Raw genomic sequence first — 20,514 nt, 5'->3', positions numbered from 1 at the left:
TTTTTTGTGTGTTTTGTGCTTACTTCGAGGTAATGGCGTGTGCGGAGGATCGTGCTCTCCTGACACTCAGCGAGGAGCTCGTCCGTCTGGATCAGCAGATCCACCGCCTGCTCGAGAGGCAGTCGGAGCTCCACAGGCAGAGGACTAGGCTGGAGGAATCCCGCGACGCCGCCTTCGCGGCCGTCTCCAACCCGGTGATGCCGGCGCGGCGGACCCCGGCGGTCGTTTGCTTCACCCCCGCTCCGGGAGGGGCCTGGGAGCGGCAGCGCGGCCGAGGAAAGCGGGTTTCCCCCCTACCTTCTCAGCCGGATTTTGCCTCCGCAAACCGGTTTGAGGTCCTCAGCTCGTCGCCGTCGTCTCCTTCATCTCCCCCAGCCCCGAGGAAAACAGATAAGGGCAGTACCCTCATTGTCGGAGATTCCATTGTTAGGCATTTAAAGGTGTCTAACGCTAAGAGTAATGCTGCAGTGTCGTGTTTTCCAGGAGCTCGGGTCCTGGACGTCGCCCGGCGGCTTCCTACGGTGCTTCGGCATCGCGGGGACCCCGGCACCGTCATCCTGCATGTGGGTACCAACGACACGTCCGCCCGGCGCAGTGAGGTCCTGAAGGAGCACTTTCGCACTCTTCTGGACACCGCTCGCAGACTGACCCGCGCCCGCCTCCTCATCTCTGGTCCGATGCCCACCTACCGCCGCGGGAGCCAGCCGTTCAGCCGCCTCTACGCTCTCCACTGCTGGCTGCGGGACTGGTGCTCTGCTAGTGGAGTTGGCTACGTGGACAACTGGGAGAGTTTTCGGGAACGTCCAGCCCTCTTCCACCGAGACGGGCTTCACCCCAGCCGCCTGGGATCCACCGTCCTCTCTGGTAACATTGAGGCGGTGCTACGCCGGGACTGACTGGCCCTAACCAGTCATACCGGCCAGGTTAGTGGTCTAAGTAATGGGCAGTTTAGTAATATACATTGTTCTAATGAGTTATCTTGCCACTTTCCTGTGCATAAGGCTGTGAGTTTTAATTATGTGCCTTTTTCAGATACAAGTGCATTTTTACCTTGTAGGATTGAGACTATGTCTGTCCCCCGTGTCGCTCGAAACCGAAAAACTCAGAAAATCTGTTTTAATAATCTTATTAAAATTAAAACGACAGCATCCGTCTCTCAGAGTACCAGCAGCGTCCGTATGAAACTAGGGCTATTAAATATAAGATCGCTAGCACCAAAATCAGTTATTGTTAATGATATTATTACTGATAATCACCTTAATGCACTATGTCTGTGTGAAACCTGGATTAAACCTGATGAATATATCGCTTTAAATGAGTCTACCCCCCCAGGTTTTAGCTATTTCAGTTACCCACGCAGCTCTGGTCGTGGCGGTGGTGTTGCCACAATCTATGACTCAATGTTAGGTATATCTCAAAACTCACAATTGGATGCTAAGTCGTTTGAAGTTCTTAGTCTTAAAGTACAACCCCTGGCAAAAAGTATGGAATCACCAGTCTTGGATGAGCACTCCTTCAGACATTTCATTCTGTAAAACAAACTCTGATCAAAAACATGATACAAAAATAAGGTCATTCCAAAGTACAACTTGTTGGCTTTCAGGAACACTCAAAGAAATGAAGAAAAAACATTGTGGAAGTCAGTGAATGTTACTTTTATTGACCAACCACAGGGAAAAAAATATGGAATCACTCAATTCTGAGGAAAAAAGTATGGAATCACTCAAATTGAAGGTAGAAAATAAGGACACACCCAGTCAATTTCCTTTCCCTAAATGGACACCTGCCTCAGATTAGATCTGCTCGTTAGTCTGCAGTTAAAAACACCTGCAGTCATGACACCTTGGAGGGCTGCTGGACGAATTAGAGTGGCAAGAACCATGGCTCCAACAAGAGAAATGTCTCTTGAAACAAAAGAGAGGATTGTGAAACTTCTTGAAGAAGGTAACTCTTCACGCATGGTTGCTAAAGATGTGGGCTGTTCACAGTCAGCTGTATCCAAGATATGGACTAAATACAAACAGCATGGAATGGTTGTTAAAGCCAAGCGTACTGGTAGACCAAGAAAGACATCAAAGCGTCAAGACAAGCAACTTAAGGCCATTTGTCTTGAAAACCGAAAAAGTACAACTAAACAGATGAAGCATAAATGGAGCCAATGTATGTGACCGAACCGTAAGAAATCGCCTAAAGGAAATGGGATTTCAATACAGGAAAGCTAAAAGAAAACCATCATTGACACCTAAACATAAAAGAACAAGACTGCAGTGGGCTAAGGAGAGGCAATCATGGACTGTGGATGACTGTATGAAAGTTATCTTCAGTGATGAGTCAAGAATCTGCATTGGACAAGGTGATGATGCTGGAACTTTTGTTTGGTGCCGTTCCAGTGAGATTTATGAATAGGCCTGCCTGAAGAAAACAACCAAATTTCCACAGTCCTTGATGATATGGGGCTGCATGTCAGGCAAAGGCACTGGGGAGATGACTGTGGTTAATTCTTCTATCAATGCACAAGTTTACATTGACATTTTGGACAGTTTTCTCATCCCTTCAATTGAACAGATGTTTGGAGATAATGAAATAATTTTCCAAGATGACAATGCATCGTGCCATAGGGCAAAAACAGTGAAGGCATTCCTTGGAGAAAGACACATTCAGTTGATGTCATGGCCTGCAAATAGTCCAGATCTCAACCCAATTGAAAACCTGTGGTGGAAATTGAAAAAAAATGGTCCACAAGAAGGCTCCGACCTGCAAAGCTGATCTGGCAACTGCTATCAAAGAGAGTTGGCACCAAATTGATGCAGAAAACTGTTTGTCACTCATCAAGTCCATGCCTCAGAGACTGAAAGCCGTTATAAAAGCCAAAGGTGGTGCAACTAAATACTAGTGATGTATTTTGAATCATCTTTTGTTTATCTGTTTTTCATGATTCCATACTTTTTTCCTCAGAATTGAGTGATTCCATATTTTTTTCCCTGTGGTTGGTCAATAAAAGTAACATTCACTGACTTCCACAATGTTTTTTCTTCATTTCTTTGAGTGTTCCTGAAAGCCAACAAGTTGCACTTTGGAATGACCTTATTTTTGTATCATGTTTTTGATCAGAGTTTGTTTTACAGAATAAAATGTCTGAAGAAGTGCTCATCCAAGACTGGTGTTTCCATACTTTTTGCCAGGGGTTGTAGCAGGCCCGTCTCCTGCTTCCAAAACGCAGCATTCGTTTCTGCTTATAACACTGTATCGTCCTCCTGGACCATACTCAAATTTTATTAGTGAATTTGCTGACTTTCTAGCAGCAGTAATTCTTCTTTCTGATAAGATCATAATTGTTGGAGACTTTAATATCCACTTTGAAAAGGACCAGGATCCACTAAAAATTGCATTTAAATCAGTTTTAGATGCTCTAGGCTTTAAACAAAATGTAATTGGCCCCACTCACCGATGTAGTCATACATTAGACTTAGTTTTGACACTGGGTATTGAGGCTGAGAATATAGTTACTCTTTCTCAACATGACTCAATATCCGATCATTATCTAATTATGTTTGAAATAGTTTTTAATCAAAATATCCTCCTCCCGCCCCGCTATATCAGCAAGCGTAAAATAACAACCGCAATTGCTAATGAATTTGTAAATAAACTCCCCGACTTAACCATCTCCCTTCCGTCCTATGAGCATGATCTCGAGCACAAAACAGAAAATCTACAAACTGTGCTCCGCTCTAACCTTGACCGCGTAGCGCCGACAAAAATAAAACAAATCAGGGATAAAAAGCTAGCACCGTGGTATAATGACCACACACGTACATTAAAACAAACCGCTCGTAACTTTGAACGTAAATGGCGACACACAAAACTAGAATGTTTCCGGCTAGCATGGCAGCATAGTCTCACAGACTACAAAAAAGCCCTAATTAAAACAAAATCCCAGTATATTTCATCGCTTATTGAGAAAAATAGAGACAATCCTAGATTCCTTTTCACTACTGTGGCTAAACTCACCGGCAGTCAAAAACAAACTAGCTCCGTTATCCCTGTCGACATTAATAGTAATGATTTCATGAAGTTCTTTGATGATAAAATTAATAGCATTAGACAAAAAATTCAGTATCACCCCCAAAATTTACTTATAGATATCGATGAATGCTGCTCCAGCTCTGAGACACACCTAGAGTGTTTCAGCCCGGTTACAGAAAAAGATTTACTTAGTGTAATTAACTCATCAAAGTCAACATCATGTATATTAGATCCAGTACCCACACAATTATTGAAACAGGCACTGCCAAAGGTGGGAAAATCATTACTAGAAATAGTAAATTCATCCCTTAGCATGGGCTACGTACCCAATTCTCTTAAATTGGCGGTCATTAAGCCCATTATCAAAAAGCCAAATCTGGACCCCCGCGAGCTTGCTAATTATAGACCAATTTCTAATCTTTCCTTTATAGCCAAAATCCTAGAAAAAATTGTGTTTAACCAGCTGCGCTTGTATCTACAAAGTAATAGTATGCATGAGGTTTTTCAATCTGGATTTAGACAAAACCATAGTACTGAAACAACTCTACTTAGAGTAACTAATGATTTACTTTCAGCTCTTGATAGGGGCAGTAATGCCATCCTTGTACTGCTAGATCTAAGTGCTGCCTTTGACACCATAGATCACGCTATTCTACTTGATAGGTTAGAAAATCTTATAGGAATTAAAGGATCAGCCCTCACCTGGTTCAGATCTTATCTGAGAGATCGATTCCAGTGTGTTTACTTAAATAACGAATGCTCTTATCAGTCTAGAGTAAAATATGGTGTCCCTCAAGGATCAATACTGGGTCCATTACTCTTTACTCTTTATATGCTACCACTGGGTAAAATTATCCGTAGGCATGGTATTAACTTTCACTGCTATGCTGATGACGCGCAACTTTACATATCTGCTAAACCCAACGAGGAGCTCTGTATAAATCAAATAACAGACTGTATTAAAGACATTAAAAATTGGATGACACACAACTTTCTCTTACTTAATTCTGATAAAACTGAGGTCCTTCTATTAGGTCCTAATATTGATAAAAACATAAATGTTAATACTGTAGACATAGACGGTCATTTAATTATACCTGGTAAAACTGTGAGAAACCTTGGGGTCATCTTTGACCCAATTCTTTCGTTTGATGCTCACATATGTAGCATAGTCAAAATTGCATTCTTCCACTTAAGAAATATAGCTAAAATCCGCAGTATACTCTCTCTGGAAGATGCTGAGAAGCTGGTACATGCATTCATAACCTCCAGGCTGGACTACTGCAACGCGTTGTTGGCTGGAAGTCCACATAAATTACTCCATAAACTCCAGCTAGTTCAGAATGCAGCCGCAAGAGTGCTTACCAGAGCTAGAAAGTTCGATCACATTACACCTATTCTTTCATCCCTACATTGGCTACCTGTTAGATTTCGTATAGATTATAAAATACTTCTCCTGACGTATAAATCCCTTAATGGTCTGGCCCCGCATTATCTACAGGAACTCCTTACTCCTTACAATCCGCCGCGTTCACTCCGCTCCCAAGACGCTGGCCTGTTATTAGTCCCGCGCATTAGAAAAAACTATGCAGGAGGAAGAGCGTTCTTTTATAAAGCTCCCCAATTTTGGAATAGCCTCCCTATTAATATACGGGACTCAGACACACTCTCAATCTTTAAATCTAGACTCAAAACATTTCTATTTGCTCAAGCTTTTGAGTAATGTCTCATTACAATTTTCTTCCTCTTACAGCTTATCCAGCAAATATAAACCCTGTCCTAATCATCTGCTTTCTCTTTCTCTCCCCATGTCCTGAGCTGCTGCTACCAGTGCCCATCCCACTCCAGCAGAGTTTTATAAAACCATTCTAACCCCTTTTTCTTCCCTCCCCTCTCTGTTCTCTATCTCTATCTTTCTCACATGAGAAAGCCTGGTGAGACGCCTGGCCGGCCGGTCTTCCTGGATGTGTCCGTCTGTGGTTCCAGCTTTCAGGAATCAGCCCTGTCCTTCTATTCATCAGAATTATTTCACAACCCTTCTAACTCCTGCTTTTTTTTTCTCTCTTCCTTCCCTTTCTGTTTTCTCTATCTATCTCTTTTACATGTATGGAGATGCCCTGTTCCTGATGTTCCCAGCCTGGCTCTCCACTGCCCGCTGTGTTGTTCTCCGGCTCTGCAACCCTGCACTGATTACCATTAACACACTCAGTATCTGTTTCTGTATTAGCCATAGCTCTATAGTTTGTGCCCATCACATTCTTATATTCATAAATTAGTACCTGTTATATTAGCCATAGTTCACATTAATTCTCTGTACTGTTTTGTTCTGTTATTTGTTTGTTGTTTGTTGTTTGTTTGTACTGAGCGGGTCAACCCGAGTAGGATGGGTTCCTCGGACTGAGTCTTGGTTCCTTCCAAGGTTTCTTCCTCTTAAAGGGAGTTTTTCCTTGCCACTGTGTCACCATAAAATTGGCATCTCTGTGGTGCTGCTCATAAGAGGCGTGGACCTGTTTTTCCTGTAAAGCGGCTTTGTGACAACCTTTGTTGTAAAAAGCGCTATATAAATAAAATTGAATTGAATTGAATTGAATTGAATTTTCACATTTCTGAGCAAAATTTGGTCCAATTTACCATGCCCATGCATTTTCCCACTCATTTGAGTCATTTTTCATGAAAAAAACAAGGTTTCATGAATGGTCAAAATTTTCACCAAAATGACATACCGCGGGTCTACGTTTTTTTCTGATTTGGGTCAAAAATTGAAAAGTGCCTTTTGACACATTTTCTGAGAAAAATTTGTCCCAATTTACCATGCCCATGCATTTCCCCACTCATTTCAGTCATTTTTCATGGAAAAAACAAGGTTTCATGAATGGTCAAAATTTTCACCAAAATGACATACCGCGCGGGTCTATGTTTTTTTCTGATTTGGGTCAAAAATTGAAAAGTGCTTTTTTCACATTTCTGAGCAAAATTTGGTCCAATTTACCATGCCCATGCATTTTCCCACTCATTTGAGTCATTTTTCATGAAAAAAACAAGGTTTCATGAATGGTCAAAATGTTCACCAAATGACATACCGCAGGTCTACGTGTTTTTCTGATTTGGGTCAAAAATTGAAAAGTGCTTTTTTTTCACATTTCTGAGTAAAATTTGTCCCAATTTACCATGCCAATGCTTTTTCCCACTCATTTGAGTCATTTTTCATGAAAAAAAACAAGTTTTCATGAATGGTCAAAATTTTCGCCAAAATGACATACCGCGGGTCTACGTTTTTTTCTGATTTGGGTCAAAAATTGAAAAGTGCTTTTTTCACATTTCTGAGCAAAATTTGTCCCAATTTACCATGCCCATGCATTTTCCCACTCATTTGAGTCATTTTTCATGGAAAAAACAAGGTTTCATGAATGGTCAAAATTTTCACCAAAATGACATACCGCGGGTCTTTTTCTGATTTTGGTCAAAAAATTGAAAAGTGCTTTTTTTCACATTTCTGAGCAAAATTTGTCCCAATTTACCATGCCCATGCATTTTCCCACTCATTTGAGTCATTTTTCATGGAAAAAACAAGGTTTCATGAATGGTCAAAATTTTCACCAAAATGACATACCGCGGGTCTACGTTTTTTTCTGATTTGGGTCAAAAATTGAAAAGTGCCTTTTGACACATTTTCTGAGCAAAATTTGTCTCAATTTACCATGCCCATGCATTTCCCACTCATTTCAGTCATTTTTCATGGAAAAAACAGGGTTTCATGAATGGTCAAAATTTTCACCAAAATGAAAAAAACTTTTTTTTCTGAGTGTTTTTTTGTTTTTTTCTAAGGTCAAAATGTTCACCAAAATGACATACCGCGGGTCTACGTTTTTTTCTGATTTGGGTCAAAAATTGAAAAGTGCCTTTTGTCACATTTCTGAGCAAAATTTGGTCCAATTTACCATGCCCATGCATTTTCCCACTCATTTGAGTTATTTTTCATGGAAAAAACAAGGTTTCACGAATGGTCAAAATTTTTGCCAAAATGACATACCGCGGGTCTACGTTTTTTTCTGATTTGGGTCAAAAATTGAAAAGTGCCTTTTGACACATTTTCTGAGAAAAATTTGTCCCAATTTACCATGCCCATGCATTTCCCCACTCATTTCAGTCATTTTTCATGGAAAAAACAAGGTTTCATGAATGGTCAAAATTTTCACCAAAATGACATACCGCGCGGGTCTACGTTTTTTTCTGATTTGGGTCAAAAATTGAAAAGTGCTTTTTTCACATTTCTGAGCAAAATTTGGTCCAATTTTCCATGATCATGTATTTTCCCACTCATTTGAGTCATTTTTCATGAAAAAAACAAGGTTTCATGAATGGTCAAAATGTTCACCAAATGACATACCGCAGGTCTACGTGTTTTTCTGATTTGGGTCAAAAATTGAAAAGTGCTTTTTTTTCACATTTCTGAGTAAAATTTGTCCCAATTTACCATGCCAATGCTTTTTCCCACTCATTTGAGTCATTTTTCATGAAAAAAACAAGTTTTCATGAATGGTCAAAATTTTCGCCAAAATGACATACCGCGGGTCTAAGTTTTTTTCTGATTTGGGTCAAAAATTGAAAAGTGCTTTTTTCACATTTCTGAGCAAAATTTGTCCCAATTTACCATGCCCATGCATTTTCCCACTCATTTGAGTCATTTTTCATGGAAAAAACAAGGTTTCATGAATGGTCAAAATTTTCACCAAAATGACATACCGCGGGTCTTTTTCTGATTTTGGTCAAAAAATTGAAAAGTGCTTTTTTTCACATTTCTGAGCAAAATTTGTCCCAATTTACCATGCCCATGCATTTTCCCACTCATTTGAGTCATTTTTCATGGAAAAAACAAGGTTTCATGAATGGTCAAAATTTTCACCAAAATGACATACCGCGGGTCTACGTTTTTTTCTGATTTGGGTCAAAAATTGAAAAGTGCCTTTTGACACATTTTCTGAGCAAAATTTGTCTCAATTTACCATGCCCATGCATTTCCCACTCATTTCAGTCATTTTTCATGGAAAAAACAGGGTTTCATGAATGGTCAAAATTTTCACCAAAATGAAAAAAACGTTTTTTTCTGAGTGTTTTTTTGTTTTTTTCTAAGGTCAAAATTTTCACCAAAATGACATACCGCGGGTCTACGTTTTTTTCTGATTTGGGTCAAAAATTTAAAAGTGCTTTTTGTCACATTTCTGAGCAAAATTTGTTCCAATTTACCATGCCCATGCATTTTCCCACTCATTTGAGTTATTTTTCATGGAAAAAACAAGGTTTCACGAATGGTCAAAATTTTTGCCAAAATGACATACCGCGGGTCTACGTTTTTTTCTGATTTGGGTCAAAAATTGAAAAGTGCCTTTTGACACATTTCTGAGCAAAATTTGTCCCAATTTACCATGCCCATGCATTTTCCCACTCATTTGAGTCATTTTTCATGGAAAAATCAAGGTTTCATGAATGGTCAAAATTTTCACCAAAATGACATACCGCGGGTCTACGTTTTTTTCTGATTTGGGTCAAAAATTTAAAAGTGCTTTTTTCACATTTCTGAGCAAAATTTGTCCCAATTTACCATGCCCATGCATTTTCCCACTCATTTGAGTCATTTTTCATGGAAAAAACAAGGTTTCATGAATGGTCAAAATTTTCACCAAAATGACATACCGCGGGTCTACGTTTTTTTCTGATTTGTGTCAAAAATTTAAAAGTGCTTTTTTCACATTTCTGAGCAAAATTTGGTCCAATTTACCATGCCCATGCATTTTCCCACTCATTTGAGTCATTTTTCATGGAAAAAACAAGGTTTCATAAATGGTCAAAATTTTCACCAAAATGACATACCGCGGGTCTACGTTTTTTTCTGATTTGGGTCAAAAATTGAAAAGTGCTTTTTTTTCACATTTCTGAGCAAAATTTGTCCCAATTTACCATGCCCGTGCATTTTCCCAGTCGTTTAAGTCATTTTTCATGGAAAAAACAATGTTTCATGAATGGTCAAAATTTTCACCAAAATGACATACCGCGGGTCTACGTTTTTTTCTGATTTGGGTCAAAAATTGAAAAGTGCCTTTTGACACATTTTCTGAGAAAAATTTGTCCCAATTTACCATGCCCATGCATTTCCCCACTCATTTCAGTCATTTTTCATGGAAAAAACAAGGTTTCATGAATGGTCAAAATTTTCACCAAAATGACATACCGCGCGGGTCTATATTTTTTTCTGATTTGGGTCAAAAATTGAAAAGTGCTTTTTTCACATTTCTGAGCAAAATTTGGTCCAATTTTCCATGCCCATGCATTTTCCCACTCATTTGAGTCATTTTTCATGGAAAAAACAAGGTTTCATGAATGGTCAAAATTTTCACCAAAATGACATACCGCGGGTCTACGTTTTTTTCTGATTTGGGTCAAAAATTGAAAGTGCCTTTTGACACATTTTCTGAGCAAAATTTGTCCCAATTTACCATGCCCATGCATTTCCCACTCATTTCAGTCATTTTTCATGGAAAAAACAGGGTTTCATGAATGGTCAAAATTTTCACCAAAATGAAAAAAACGTTTTTTTCTGAGTGTTTTTTTTTTTTTTTTTTCTAAGGTCAAAATTTTCACCAAAATGACATACCGCGGGTCTACGTTTTTTTCTGATTTGGGTCAAAAATTTAAAAGTGCTTTTTGTCACATTTCTGAGCAAAATTTGTTCCAATTTACCATGCCCATGCATTTTCCCACTCATTTGAGTCATTTTTCATGGAAAAAACAAGGTTTCATGAATGGTCAAAATTTTCACCAAAATGACATACCGCGGGTCTACGTTTTTTTCTGATTTGTGTCAAAAATTTAAAAGTGCTTTTTTCACATTTCTGAGCAAAATTTGGTCCAATTTACCATGCCCATGCATTTTCCCACTCATTTGAGTCATTTTTCATGGAAAAAACAAGGTTTCATAAATGGTCAAAATTTTCACCAAAATGACATACCGCGGGTCTACGTTTTTTTCTGATTTGGGTCAAAAATTTAAAAGTGCTTTTTTTTCACATTTCTGAGCAAAATTTGTCCCAATTTACCATGCCCGTGCATTTTCCCAGTCGTTTAAGTCATTTTTCATGGACAAAACAATGTTTCATGAATGGTCAAAATTTTCACCAAAATGACATACCGCGGGTCTACGTTTTTTTCTGATTTGGGTCAAAAATTGAAAAGTGCCTTTTGACACATTTTCTGAGAAAAATTTGTCCCAATTTACCATGCCCATGCATTTCCCCACTCATTTCAGTCATTTTTCATGGAAAAAACAAGGTTTCATGAATGGTCAAAATTTTCACCAAAATGACATACCGCGCGGGTCTATATTTTTTTCTGATTTGGGTCAAAAATTGAAAAGTGCTTTTTTCACATTTCTGAGCAAAATTTGGTCCAATTTTCCATGCCCATGCATTTTCCCACTCATTTGAGTCATTTTTCATGGAAAAAACAAGGTTTCATGAATGGTCAAAATTTTCACCAAAATGACATACCGCGGGTCTACGTGTTTTTCTGATTTTGGTCAAAAATTGAAAAGTGCTTTTTGTCACATTTCTGAGCAAAATATATCCCAATTTACCATGCCAATGCTTTTTCCCACTCATTTGAGTCATTTTTCATGGAAAAAACAAGGTTTCATGAATGGTCAAAATGTTCACCAAAATGACATACCGCGGGTCTACGTTTTTTTCTGATTTGGGTCAAAAATTGAAAAGTGCTTTTTTTCACATTTCTGAGTAAAATTTGTCCCAATTTACCATGCCCATGCATTTTCCCACTCATTTGAGTCATTTTTCATGAAAAAAACAAGTTTTCATGAATGGTCAAAATTTTCGCCAAAATGACATACCGCAGGTCTACGTTTTTTTCTGATTTGGGTCAAAAATTGAAAAGTGCTTTTTTCACATTTCTGAGCAAAATTTGTCCCAATTTACCATGCCCATGCATTTTCCCACTCATTTGAGTCATTTTTCATGGAAAAAACAAGTTTTCATGAATGGTCAAAATTTTCACCAAAATGACATACCGTGGGTCTTTTTCTGATTTGGGTCAAAAAATTGAAAAGTGCTTTTTTTCACATTTCTGAGCAAAATTTGTCCCAATTTACCATGCCCATGCATTTGAGTCATTTTTCATGGAAAAAACAAGGTTTCATGAATGGTCAAAATTTTCACCAAAATGACATACCGCGGGTCTACGTTTTTTTCTGATTTGTGTCAAAAATTTAAAAGTGCTTTTTTCACATTTCTGAGCAAAATTTGTCCCAATTTACCATGCCCATGCATTTTCCCACTCATTTGAGTCGTTTTTCATGGAAAAAATAAGGTTTCATGAATGGTCAAAATTTTCACCAAAATGACATACCGCGGGTCTACGTTTTTTTCTGATTTGGGTCAAAAATTGTAAAGTGCCTTTTGTCACATTTCTGAGCAAAATTTGTCCCAATTTACCATGCCCATGCATTTTCCCACTCATTTGAGTCATTTTTCATGGAAAAAACAAGGTTTCATGAATGGTCAAAATTTTCACCAAAATGACATACCGCGGGTCTACGTTTTTTTCTGATTTGGGTCAAAAATTGAAAAGTGCTTTTTTTTCACATTTCTGAGCAAAATTTGTCCCAATTTACCATGCCCGTAAATTTTCCCACTTGTTTAAGTCATTTTTCATGGAAAAAACAATGTTTCATGAATGGTCAAAATTTTCACCAAAATGACATACCGCGGGTCTACGTTTTTTTCTGATTTGGGTCAAAAATTGAAAAGTGCCTTTTGACACATTTTCTGAGCAAAATTTGTCCCAATTTACCATGCCCATGCATTTCCCACTCATTTCAGTCATTGTTCATGGAAAAAACAAGGTTTCATGAATGGTCAAAATTTTCACCAAAATGACATACCGCGGGTCTTTTTCTGATTTGGGTCAAAAAATTGAAAAGTGCTTTTTTTCACATTTCTGAGCAAAATTTGGTCCAATTTTCCATGCCCATGAATTTTCCCACTGATTTCAGTCATTTTTCATGGAAAAAAACAAGGTTTTATGAAAGGTCAAAATTTTCACCAAAATGACATACCGCGGGTCTACGTTTTTTTCTGATTTGGGTCAAAAATTTAAAAGTGCTTTTTGTCACATTTCTGAGCAAAATTTGTTCCAATTTACCATGCCCATGCATTTTCCCACTCATTTGAGTCATTTTTCATGGAAAAAACAAGGTTTCATGAATGGTCAAAATGTTCACCAAAATGACATACCGCGGGTCTACGTTTTTTTCTGATTTGGGTCAAAAATTGAAAAGTGCCTTTTGTCACATTTCTGAGCAAAATTTGGTCCAATTTACCATGCCCATGCATTTTCCCACTCATTTGAGTCATTTTTCATGGAAAAAACAAGGTTTCATGAATGGTCAAAATGTTCACCAAAATGACATACCGCGGGTCTACGTTTTTTACTGATTTGGGTCAAAAATTGAAAAGTGCCTTTTGTCACATTTCTGAGCAAAATTTGTCCCAATTTACCATGCCCGTGCATTTCCCCACTCATTTCAGTCATTTTTCATGAAAAAAACAAGTTATCATGAATGGTCAAAATTTTTGCCAAAATGACATAACGCGCGCGGGTCTACGTTTTTTTCTGATTTGTGTCAAAAATTTAAAAGTGCTTTTTGTCACATTTCTGAGCAAAATTTGTTCCAATTTACCATGCCCATGCATTTTCCCACTCATTTGAGTCATTTTTCATGGAAAAAACAAGGTTTCATGAATGGTCAAAATTTTCACCAAAATGACATACCGCGGGTCTACGTTTTTTACTGATTTGGGTCAAAAATTGAAAAGTGCCTTTTGTCACATTTCTGAGCAAAATTTGGTCCAATTTACCATGCCCATGCATTTTCCCACTCATTTGAGTCATTTTTCATGGAAAAAACAAGGTTTCATGAATGGTCAAAATGTTCACCAAAATGACATACCGCGGGTCTACGTTTTTTTCTGATTTGGGTCAAAAATTGAAAAGTGCCTTTTGTCACATTTCTGAGCAAAATTTGGTCCAATTTACCATGCCCATGCATTTTCCCACTCATTTGAGTCATTTTTCATGAAAAAAACAAGTTTTCATGAATGGTCAAAATTTTTGCCAAAATGACATACCGCGGGTCTACGTTTTTTACTGATTTGGGTCAAAAATTGAAAAGTGCCTTTTGTCACATTTCTGAGCAAAATTTGTCCCAATTTACCATGCCCGTGCATTTTCCCACTCGATTGAGTCATTTTTCATGGAAAAAACAGTGTTTCATGAATGGTCAAAATTTTCACCAAAATGACATACCGCGGGTCTACGTTTTTTACTGATTTGGGTCAAAAATTGAAAAGTGCCTTTTGTCACATTTCTGAGCAAAATTTGTCCCAATTTACCATGCCCGTGCATTTTCCCACTCGATTGAGTCATTTTTCATGGAAAAAACAGTGTTTCATGAATGGTCAAAATTTTCACCAAAATGACATACCGCGGGTCTATGTTTTTTTCTGATGTGGGTCAAAAATTTAAAAGTGCTTTTTGTCACATTTCTGAGCAAAATTTGTTCCAATTTACCATGCCCATGCATTTTCCCACTCATTTGAGTCATTTTTCATGGAAAAAACAAGGTTTCATGAATGGTCAAAATTTTCACCAAAATGACATACCGCGGGTCTACGTTTTTTACTGATTTGGGTCAAAAATTGAAAAGTGCCTTTTGTCACATTTCTGAGCAAAATTTGTCCCAATTTACCATGCCCATGCATTTCCCCACTCATTTCAGTCATTTTTCATGAAAAAAACAAGTTATCATGAATGGTCAAAATTTTTGCCAAAATGACATAACGCGCGCGGGTCTACGTTTTTTTCTGATTTGTGTCAAAAATTTAAAAGAGCTTTTTTCACATTTATGAGCAAAATTTGGTCCAATTTACCATGCCCATGCATTTTCCCACTCATTTGAGTCATTTTTCATGGAAAAAACAAGGTTTCATGAATGGTCAAAATTTTCACCAAAATGACATACCGCGGGTCTACGTTTTTTTCTGATTTGGGTCAAAAATTGAAAAGTGCTTTTTTCACATTTCTGAGCAAAATTTGGTCCAATTTACCATGCCCATGCATTTTCCCACTCATTTGAGTCATTTTTCATGGAAAAAACAAGGTTTCATGAATGGTCAAAATGTTCACCAAAATAACATACCGCGGGTCTACGTTTTTTTCTGATTTGGGTCAAAAATTGAAAAGTGCCTTTTGTCACATTTCTGAGCAAAATTTGGTCCAATTTTCCATGCCCATGCATTTTCCCACTCATTTGAGTCATTTTTCATGGAAAAAACAAGGTTTCATGAATGGTCAAAATTTTCACCAAAATGACATACCGCGGGTCTACGTTTTTTTCTGATTTGGGTCAAAAATTGAAAAGTGCTTTTTTCACATTTCTGAGCAAAATTTGGTCCAATTTACCATGCCCATGCATTTTCCCACTCATTTGAGTCATTTTTCATGGAAAAAACAAGGTTTCATGAATGGTCAAAATTTTCACCAAAATGACATACCGCGGGTCTACGTTTTTTTCTGATTTGGGTCAAAAATTTAAAAGTGCTTTTTTCACATTTCTGAGCAAAATTTGGTCCAATTTACCATGCCCATGCATTTTCCCACTCATTTGAGTCATTTTTCATGAAAAAAACAAGTTTTCATGAATGGTCAAAATTTTTGCCAAAATGACATACCGCGGGTCTACGTTTTTTTCTGATTTGTGTTAAAAATTTAAAAGTGCTTTTTTCACATTTCTGAGCAAAATTTGTCCCAATTTACCATGCCCATGCATTTTCCCACTCATTTGAGTCATTTTTCATGGAAAAAACAAGGTTTCATGAATGGTCAAAATTTTCACCAAAATGACATACCGCGGGTCTACGTTTTTTTCTGATTTGGGTCAAAAATTGAAAAGTGCCTTTTGTCACATTTCTGAGCAAAATTTGGTCCAATTTACCATGCCCATGCATTTTCCCACTCATTTGAGTCATTTTTCATGGAAAAGACAAGGTTTCATGAATGGTCAAAATTTTCACCAAAATGACATACCGCGGGTCTACGTTTTTTTCTGATTTGGGTCAAAAATTGAAAAGTGCCTTTTGTCACATTTCTGAGCAAAATTTGGTCCAATTTACCATGCCCATGCATTTTCCCACTCATTTGAGTCATTTTTCATGGAAAAAACAAGGTTTCATGAATGGTCAAAATTTTCACCAAAATGACATACCGCGGGTCTACGTTTTTTTCTGATTTGGGTCAAAAATTGAAAAGTGCCTTTTGACACATTTTCTGAGCAAAATTTGTCCCAATTTACCATGCCCATGCATTTCCCACTCATTTCAGTCATTTTTCATGGAAAAAACAAGGTTTCATGAATGGTCAAAATTTTCACCAAAATGACATACCGCGGGTCTTTTTCTGATTTGGGTCAAAAAATTGAAAAGTGCTTTTTTTCACATTTCTGAGCAAAATTTGGTCCAATTTTCCATGCCCATGAATTTTCCCACTGATTTCAGTCATTTTTCATGGAAAAAAACAAGGTTTTATGAAAGGTCAAAATTTTCACCAAAATGACATACCGCGGGTCTTTTTCTGATTTGGGTCAAAAAATTGAAAAGTGCTTTTTTTCACATTTCTGAGCAAAATTTGTCCCAATTTACCATGCCCATGCATTTGAGTCATTTTTCATGGAAAAAACAAGGTTTCATGAATGGTCAAAATTTTCACCAAAATGACATACCGCGGGTCTACGTTTTTTTCTGATTTGTGTCAAAAATTTAAAAGTGCTTTTTTCACATTTCTGAGCAAAATTTGTCCCAATTTACCATGCCCATGCATTTTCCCACTCATTTGAGTCGTTTTTCATGGAAAAAATAAGGTTTCATGAATGGTCAAAATTTTCACCAAAATGACATACCGCGGGTCTACGTTTTTTTCTGATTTGGGTCAAAAATTGTAAAGTGCCTTTTGTCACATTTCTGAGCAAAATTTGTCCCAATTTACCATGCCCATGCATTTTCCCACTCATTTGAGTCATTTTTCATGGAAAAAACAAGGTTTCATGAATGGTCAAAATTTTCACCAAAATGACATACCGCGGGTCTACGTTTTTTTCTGATTTGGGTCAAAAATTGAAAAGTGCTTTTTTTTCACATTTCTGAGCAAAATTTGTCCCAATTTACCATGCCCGTAAATTTTCCCACTTGTTTAAGTCATTTTTCATGGAAAAAACAATGTTTCATGAATGGTCAAAATTTTCACCAAAATGACATACCGCGGGTCTACGTTTTTTTCTGATTTGGGTCAAAAATTGAAAAGTGCCTTTTGACACATTTTCTGAGCAAAATTTGTCCCAATTTACCATGCCCATGCATTTCCCACTCATTTCAGTCATTTTTCATGGAAAAAACAAGGTTTCATGAATGGTCAAAATTTTCACCAAAATGACATACCGCGGGTCTTTTTCTGATTTGGGTCAAAAAATTGAAAAGTGCTTTTTTTCACATTTCTGAGCAAAATTTGGTCCAATTTTCCATGCCCATGAATTTTCCCACTGATTTCAGTCATTTTTCATGGAAAAAAACAAGGTTTTATGAAAGGTCAAAATTTTCACCAAAATGACATACCGCGGGTCTACGTTTTTTTCTGATTTGGGTCAAAAATTTAAAAGTGCTTTTTGTCACATTTCTGAGCAAAATTTGTTCCAATTTACCATGCCCATGCATTTTCCCACTCATTTGAGTCATTTTTCATGGAAAAAACAAGGTTTCATGAATGGTCAAAATGTTCACCAAAATGACATACCGCGGGTCTACGTTTTTTTCTGATTTGGGTCAAAAATTGAAAAGTGCCTTTTGTCACATTTCTGAGCAAAATTTGGTCCAATTTACCATGCCCATGCATTTTCCCACTCATTTGAGTCATTTTTCATGGAAAAAACAAGGTTTCATGAATGGTCAAAATGTTCACCAAAATGACATACCGCGGGTCTACGTTTTTTACTGATTTGGGTCAAAAATTGAAAAGTGCCTTTTGTCACATTTCTGAGCAAAATTTGTCCCAATTTACCATGCCCGTGCATTTCCCCACTCATTTCAGTCATTTTTCATGAAAAAAACAAGTTATCATGAATGGTCAAAATTTTTGCCAAAATGACATAACGCGCGCGGGTCTACGTTTTTTTCTGATTTGTGTCAAAAATTTAAAAGTGCTTTTTGTCACATTTCTGAGCAAAATTTGTTCCAATTTACCATGCCCATGCATTTTCCCACTCATTTGAGTCATTTTTCATGGAAAAAACAAGGTTTCATGAATGGTCAAAATTTTCACCAAAATGACATACCGCGGGTCTACGTTTTTTACTGATTTGGGTCAAAAATTGAAAAGTGCCTTTTGTCACATTTCTGAGCAAAATTTGGTCCAATTTACCATGCCCATGCATTTTCCCACTCATTTGAGTCATTTTTCATGGAAAAAACAAGGTTTCATGAATGGTCAAAATGTTCACCAAAATGACATACCGCGGGTCTACGTTTTTTTCTGATTTGGGTCAAAAATTGAAAAGTGCCTTTTGTCACATTTCTGAGCAAAATTTGGTCCAATTTACCATGCCCATGCATTTTCCCACTCATTTGAGTCATTTTTCATGAAAAAAACAAGTTTTCATGAATGGTCAAAATTTTTGCCAAAATGACATACCGCGGGTCTACGTTTTTTACTGATTTGGGTCAAAAATTGAAAAGTGCCTTTTGTCACATTTCTGAGCAAAATTTGTCCCAATTTACCATGCCCGTGCATTTTCCCACTCGATTGAGTCATTTTTCATGGAAAAAACAGTGTTTCATGAATGGTCAAAATTTTCACCAAAATGACATACCGCGGGTCTACGTTTTTTACTGATTTGGGTCAAAAATTGAAAAGTGCCTTTTGTCACATTTCTGAGCAAAATTTGTCCCAATTTACCATGCCCGTGCATTTTCCCACTCGATTGAGTCATTTTTCATGGAAAAAACAGTGTTTCATGAATGGTCAAAATTTTCACCAAAATGACATACCGCGGGTCTATGTTTTTTTCTGATGTGGGTCAAAAATTTAAAAGTGCTTTTTGTCACATTTCTGAGCAAAATTTGTTCCAATTTACCATGCCCATGCATTTTCCCACTCATTTGAGTCATTTTTCATGGAAAAAACAAGGTTTCATGAATGGTCAAAATTTTCACCAAAATGACATACCGCGGGTCTACGTTTTTTACTGATTTGGGTCAAAAATTGAAAAGTGCCTTTTGTCACATTTCTGAGCAAAATTTGTCCCAATTTACCATGCCCATGCATTTCCCCACTCATTTCAGTCATTTTTCATGAAAAAAACAAGTTATCATGAATGGTCAAAATTTTTGCCAAAATGACATAACGCGCGCGGGTCTACGTTTTTTTCTGATTTGTGTCAAAAATTTAAAAGAGCTTTTTTCACATTTATGAGCAAAATTTGGTCCAATTTACCATGCCCATGCATTTTCCCACTCATTTGAGTCATTTTTCATGGAAAAAACAAGGTTTCATGAATGGTCAAAATTTTCACCAAAATGACATACCGCGGGTCTACGTTTTTTACTGATTTGGGTCAAAAATTTAAAAGTGCTTTTTGTCACATTTCTGAGCAAAATTTGTTCCAATTTACCATGCCCATGCATTTTCCCACTCATTTGAGTCATTTTTCATGGAAAAAACAAGGTTTCATGAATGGTCAAAATTTTCACCAAAATGACATACCGCGGGTCTACGTTTTTTTCTGATTTGGGTCAAAAATTGAAAAGTGCTTTTTTCACATTTCTGAGCAAAATTTGGTCCAATTTACCATGCCCATGCATTTTCCCACTCATTTGAGTCATTTTTCATGGAAAAAACAAGGTTTCATGAATGGTCAAAATGTTCACCAAAATAACATACCGCGGGTCTACGTTTTTTTCTGATTTGGGTCAAAAATTGAAAAGTGCCTTTTGTCACATTTCTGAGCAAAATTTGGTCCAATTTTCCATGCCCATGCATTTTCCCACTCATTTGAGTCATTTTTCATGGAAAAAACAAGGTTTCATGAATGGTCAAAATTTTCACCAAAATGACATACCGCGGGTCTACGTTTTTTTCTGATTTGGGTCAAAAATTGAAAAGTGCTTTTTTCACATTTCTGAGCAAAATTTGGTCCAATTTACCATGCCCATGCATTTTCCCACTCATTTGAGTCATTTTTCATGGAAAAAACAAGGTTTCATGAATGGTCAAAATTTTCACCAAAATGACATACCGCGGGTCTACGTTTTTTTCTGATTTGGGTCAAAAATTTAAAAGTGCTTTTTTCACATTTCTGAGCAAAATTTGGTCCAATTTACCATG

The 20,514-nt window shown here is 37.3% G+C and overlaps 2 protein-coding genes and 1 pseudogene across 16 annotated transcripts in view; 2 read left to right on the top strand and 1 right to left on the bottom strand.

Moving 5' to 3' along the window:
- Positions 1 to 220, top strand: part of LOC125799141 (scavenger receptor cysteine-rich type 1 protein M130-like) — a 259,014-nt gene extending 258,794 nt beyond the window's left edge. Inside the window, exon 11 of the mRNA XM_049475180.1 lies at positions 30 to 220. Coding sequence (XP_049331137.1) covers positions 30 to 148 — 119 coding nt within the window. The 3' untranslated portion in view covers positions 149 to 220. The remainder of the gene's footprint in view (positions 1 to 29) is intronic.
- The window catches only part of LOC125799136 (deleted in malignant brain tumors 1 protein-like), a 1,283,434-nt pseudogene that overhangs the window by 751,468 nt on the left and 511,452 nt on the right, over positions 1 to 20,514 (bottom strand).
- The window catches only part of LOC107197253 (scavenger receptor cysteine-rich type 1 protein M130), a 370,936-nt gene that overhangs the window by 264,788 nt on the left and 85,634 nt on the right, over positions 1 to 20,514 (top strand). The gene's annotated exons all lie outside the window — the stretch shown is intronic.

This window comes from Astyanax mexicanus, chromosome 2 (assembly GCF_023375975.1).
Source record: "Astyanax mexicanus isolate ESR-SI-001 chromosome 2, AstMex3_surface, whole genome shotgun sequence".
NCBI lineage: Eukaryota > Metazoa > Chordata > Actinopteri > Characiformes > Acestrorhamphidae > Astyanax > Astyanax mexicanus.
The sequence above is the reverse complement of the archived record's forward strand: the minus strand, read 5'-3'. Positions and strand labels throughout refer to the sequence as shown.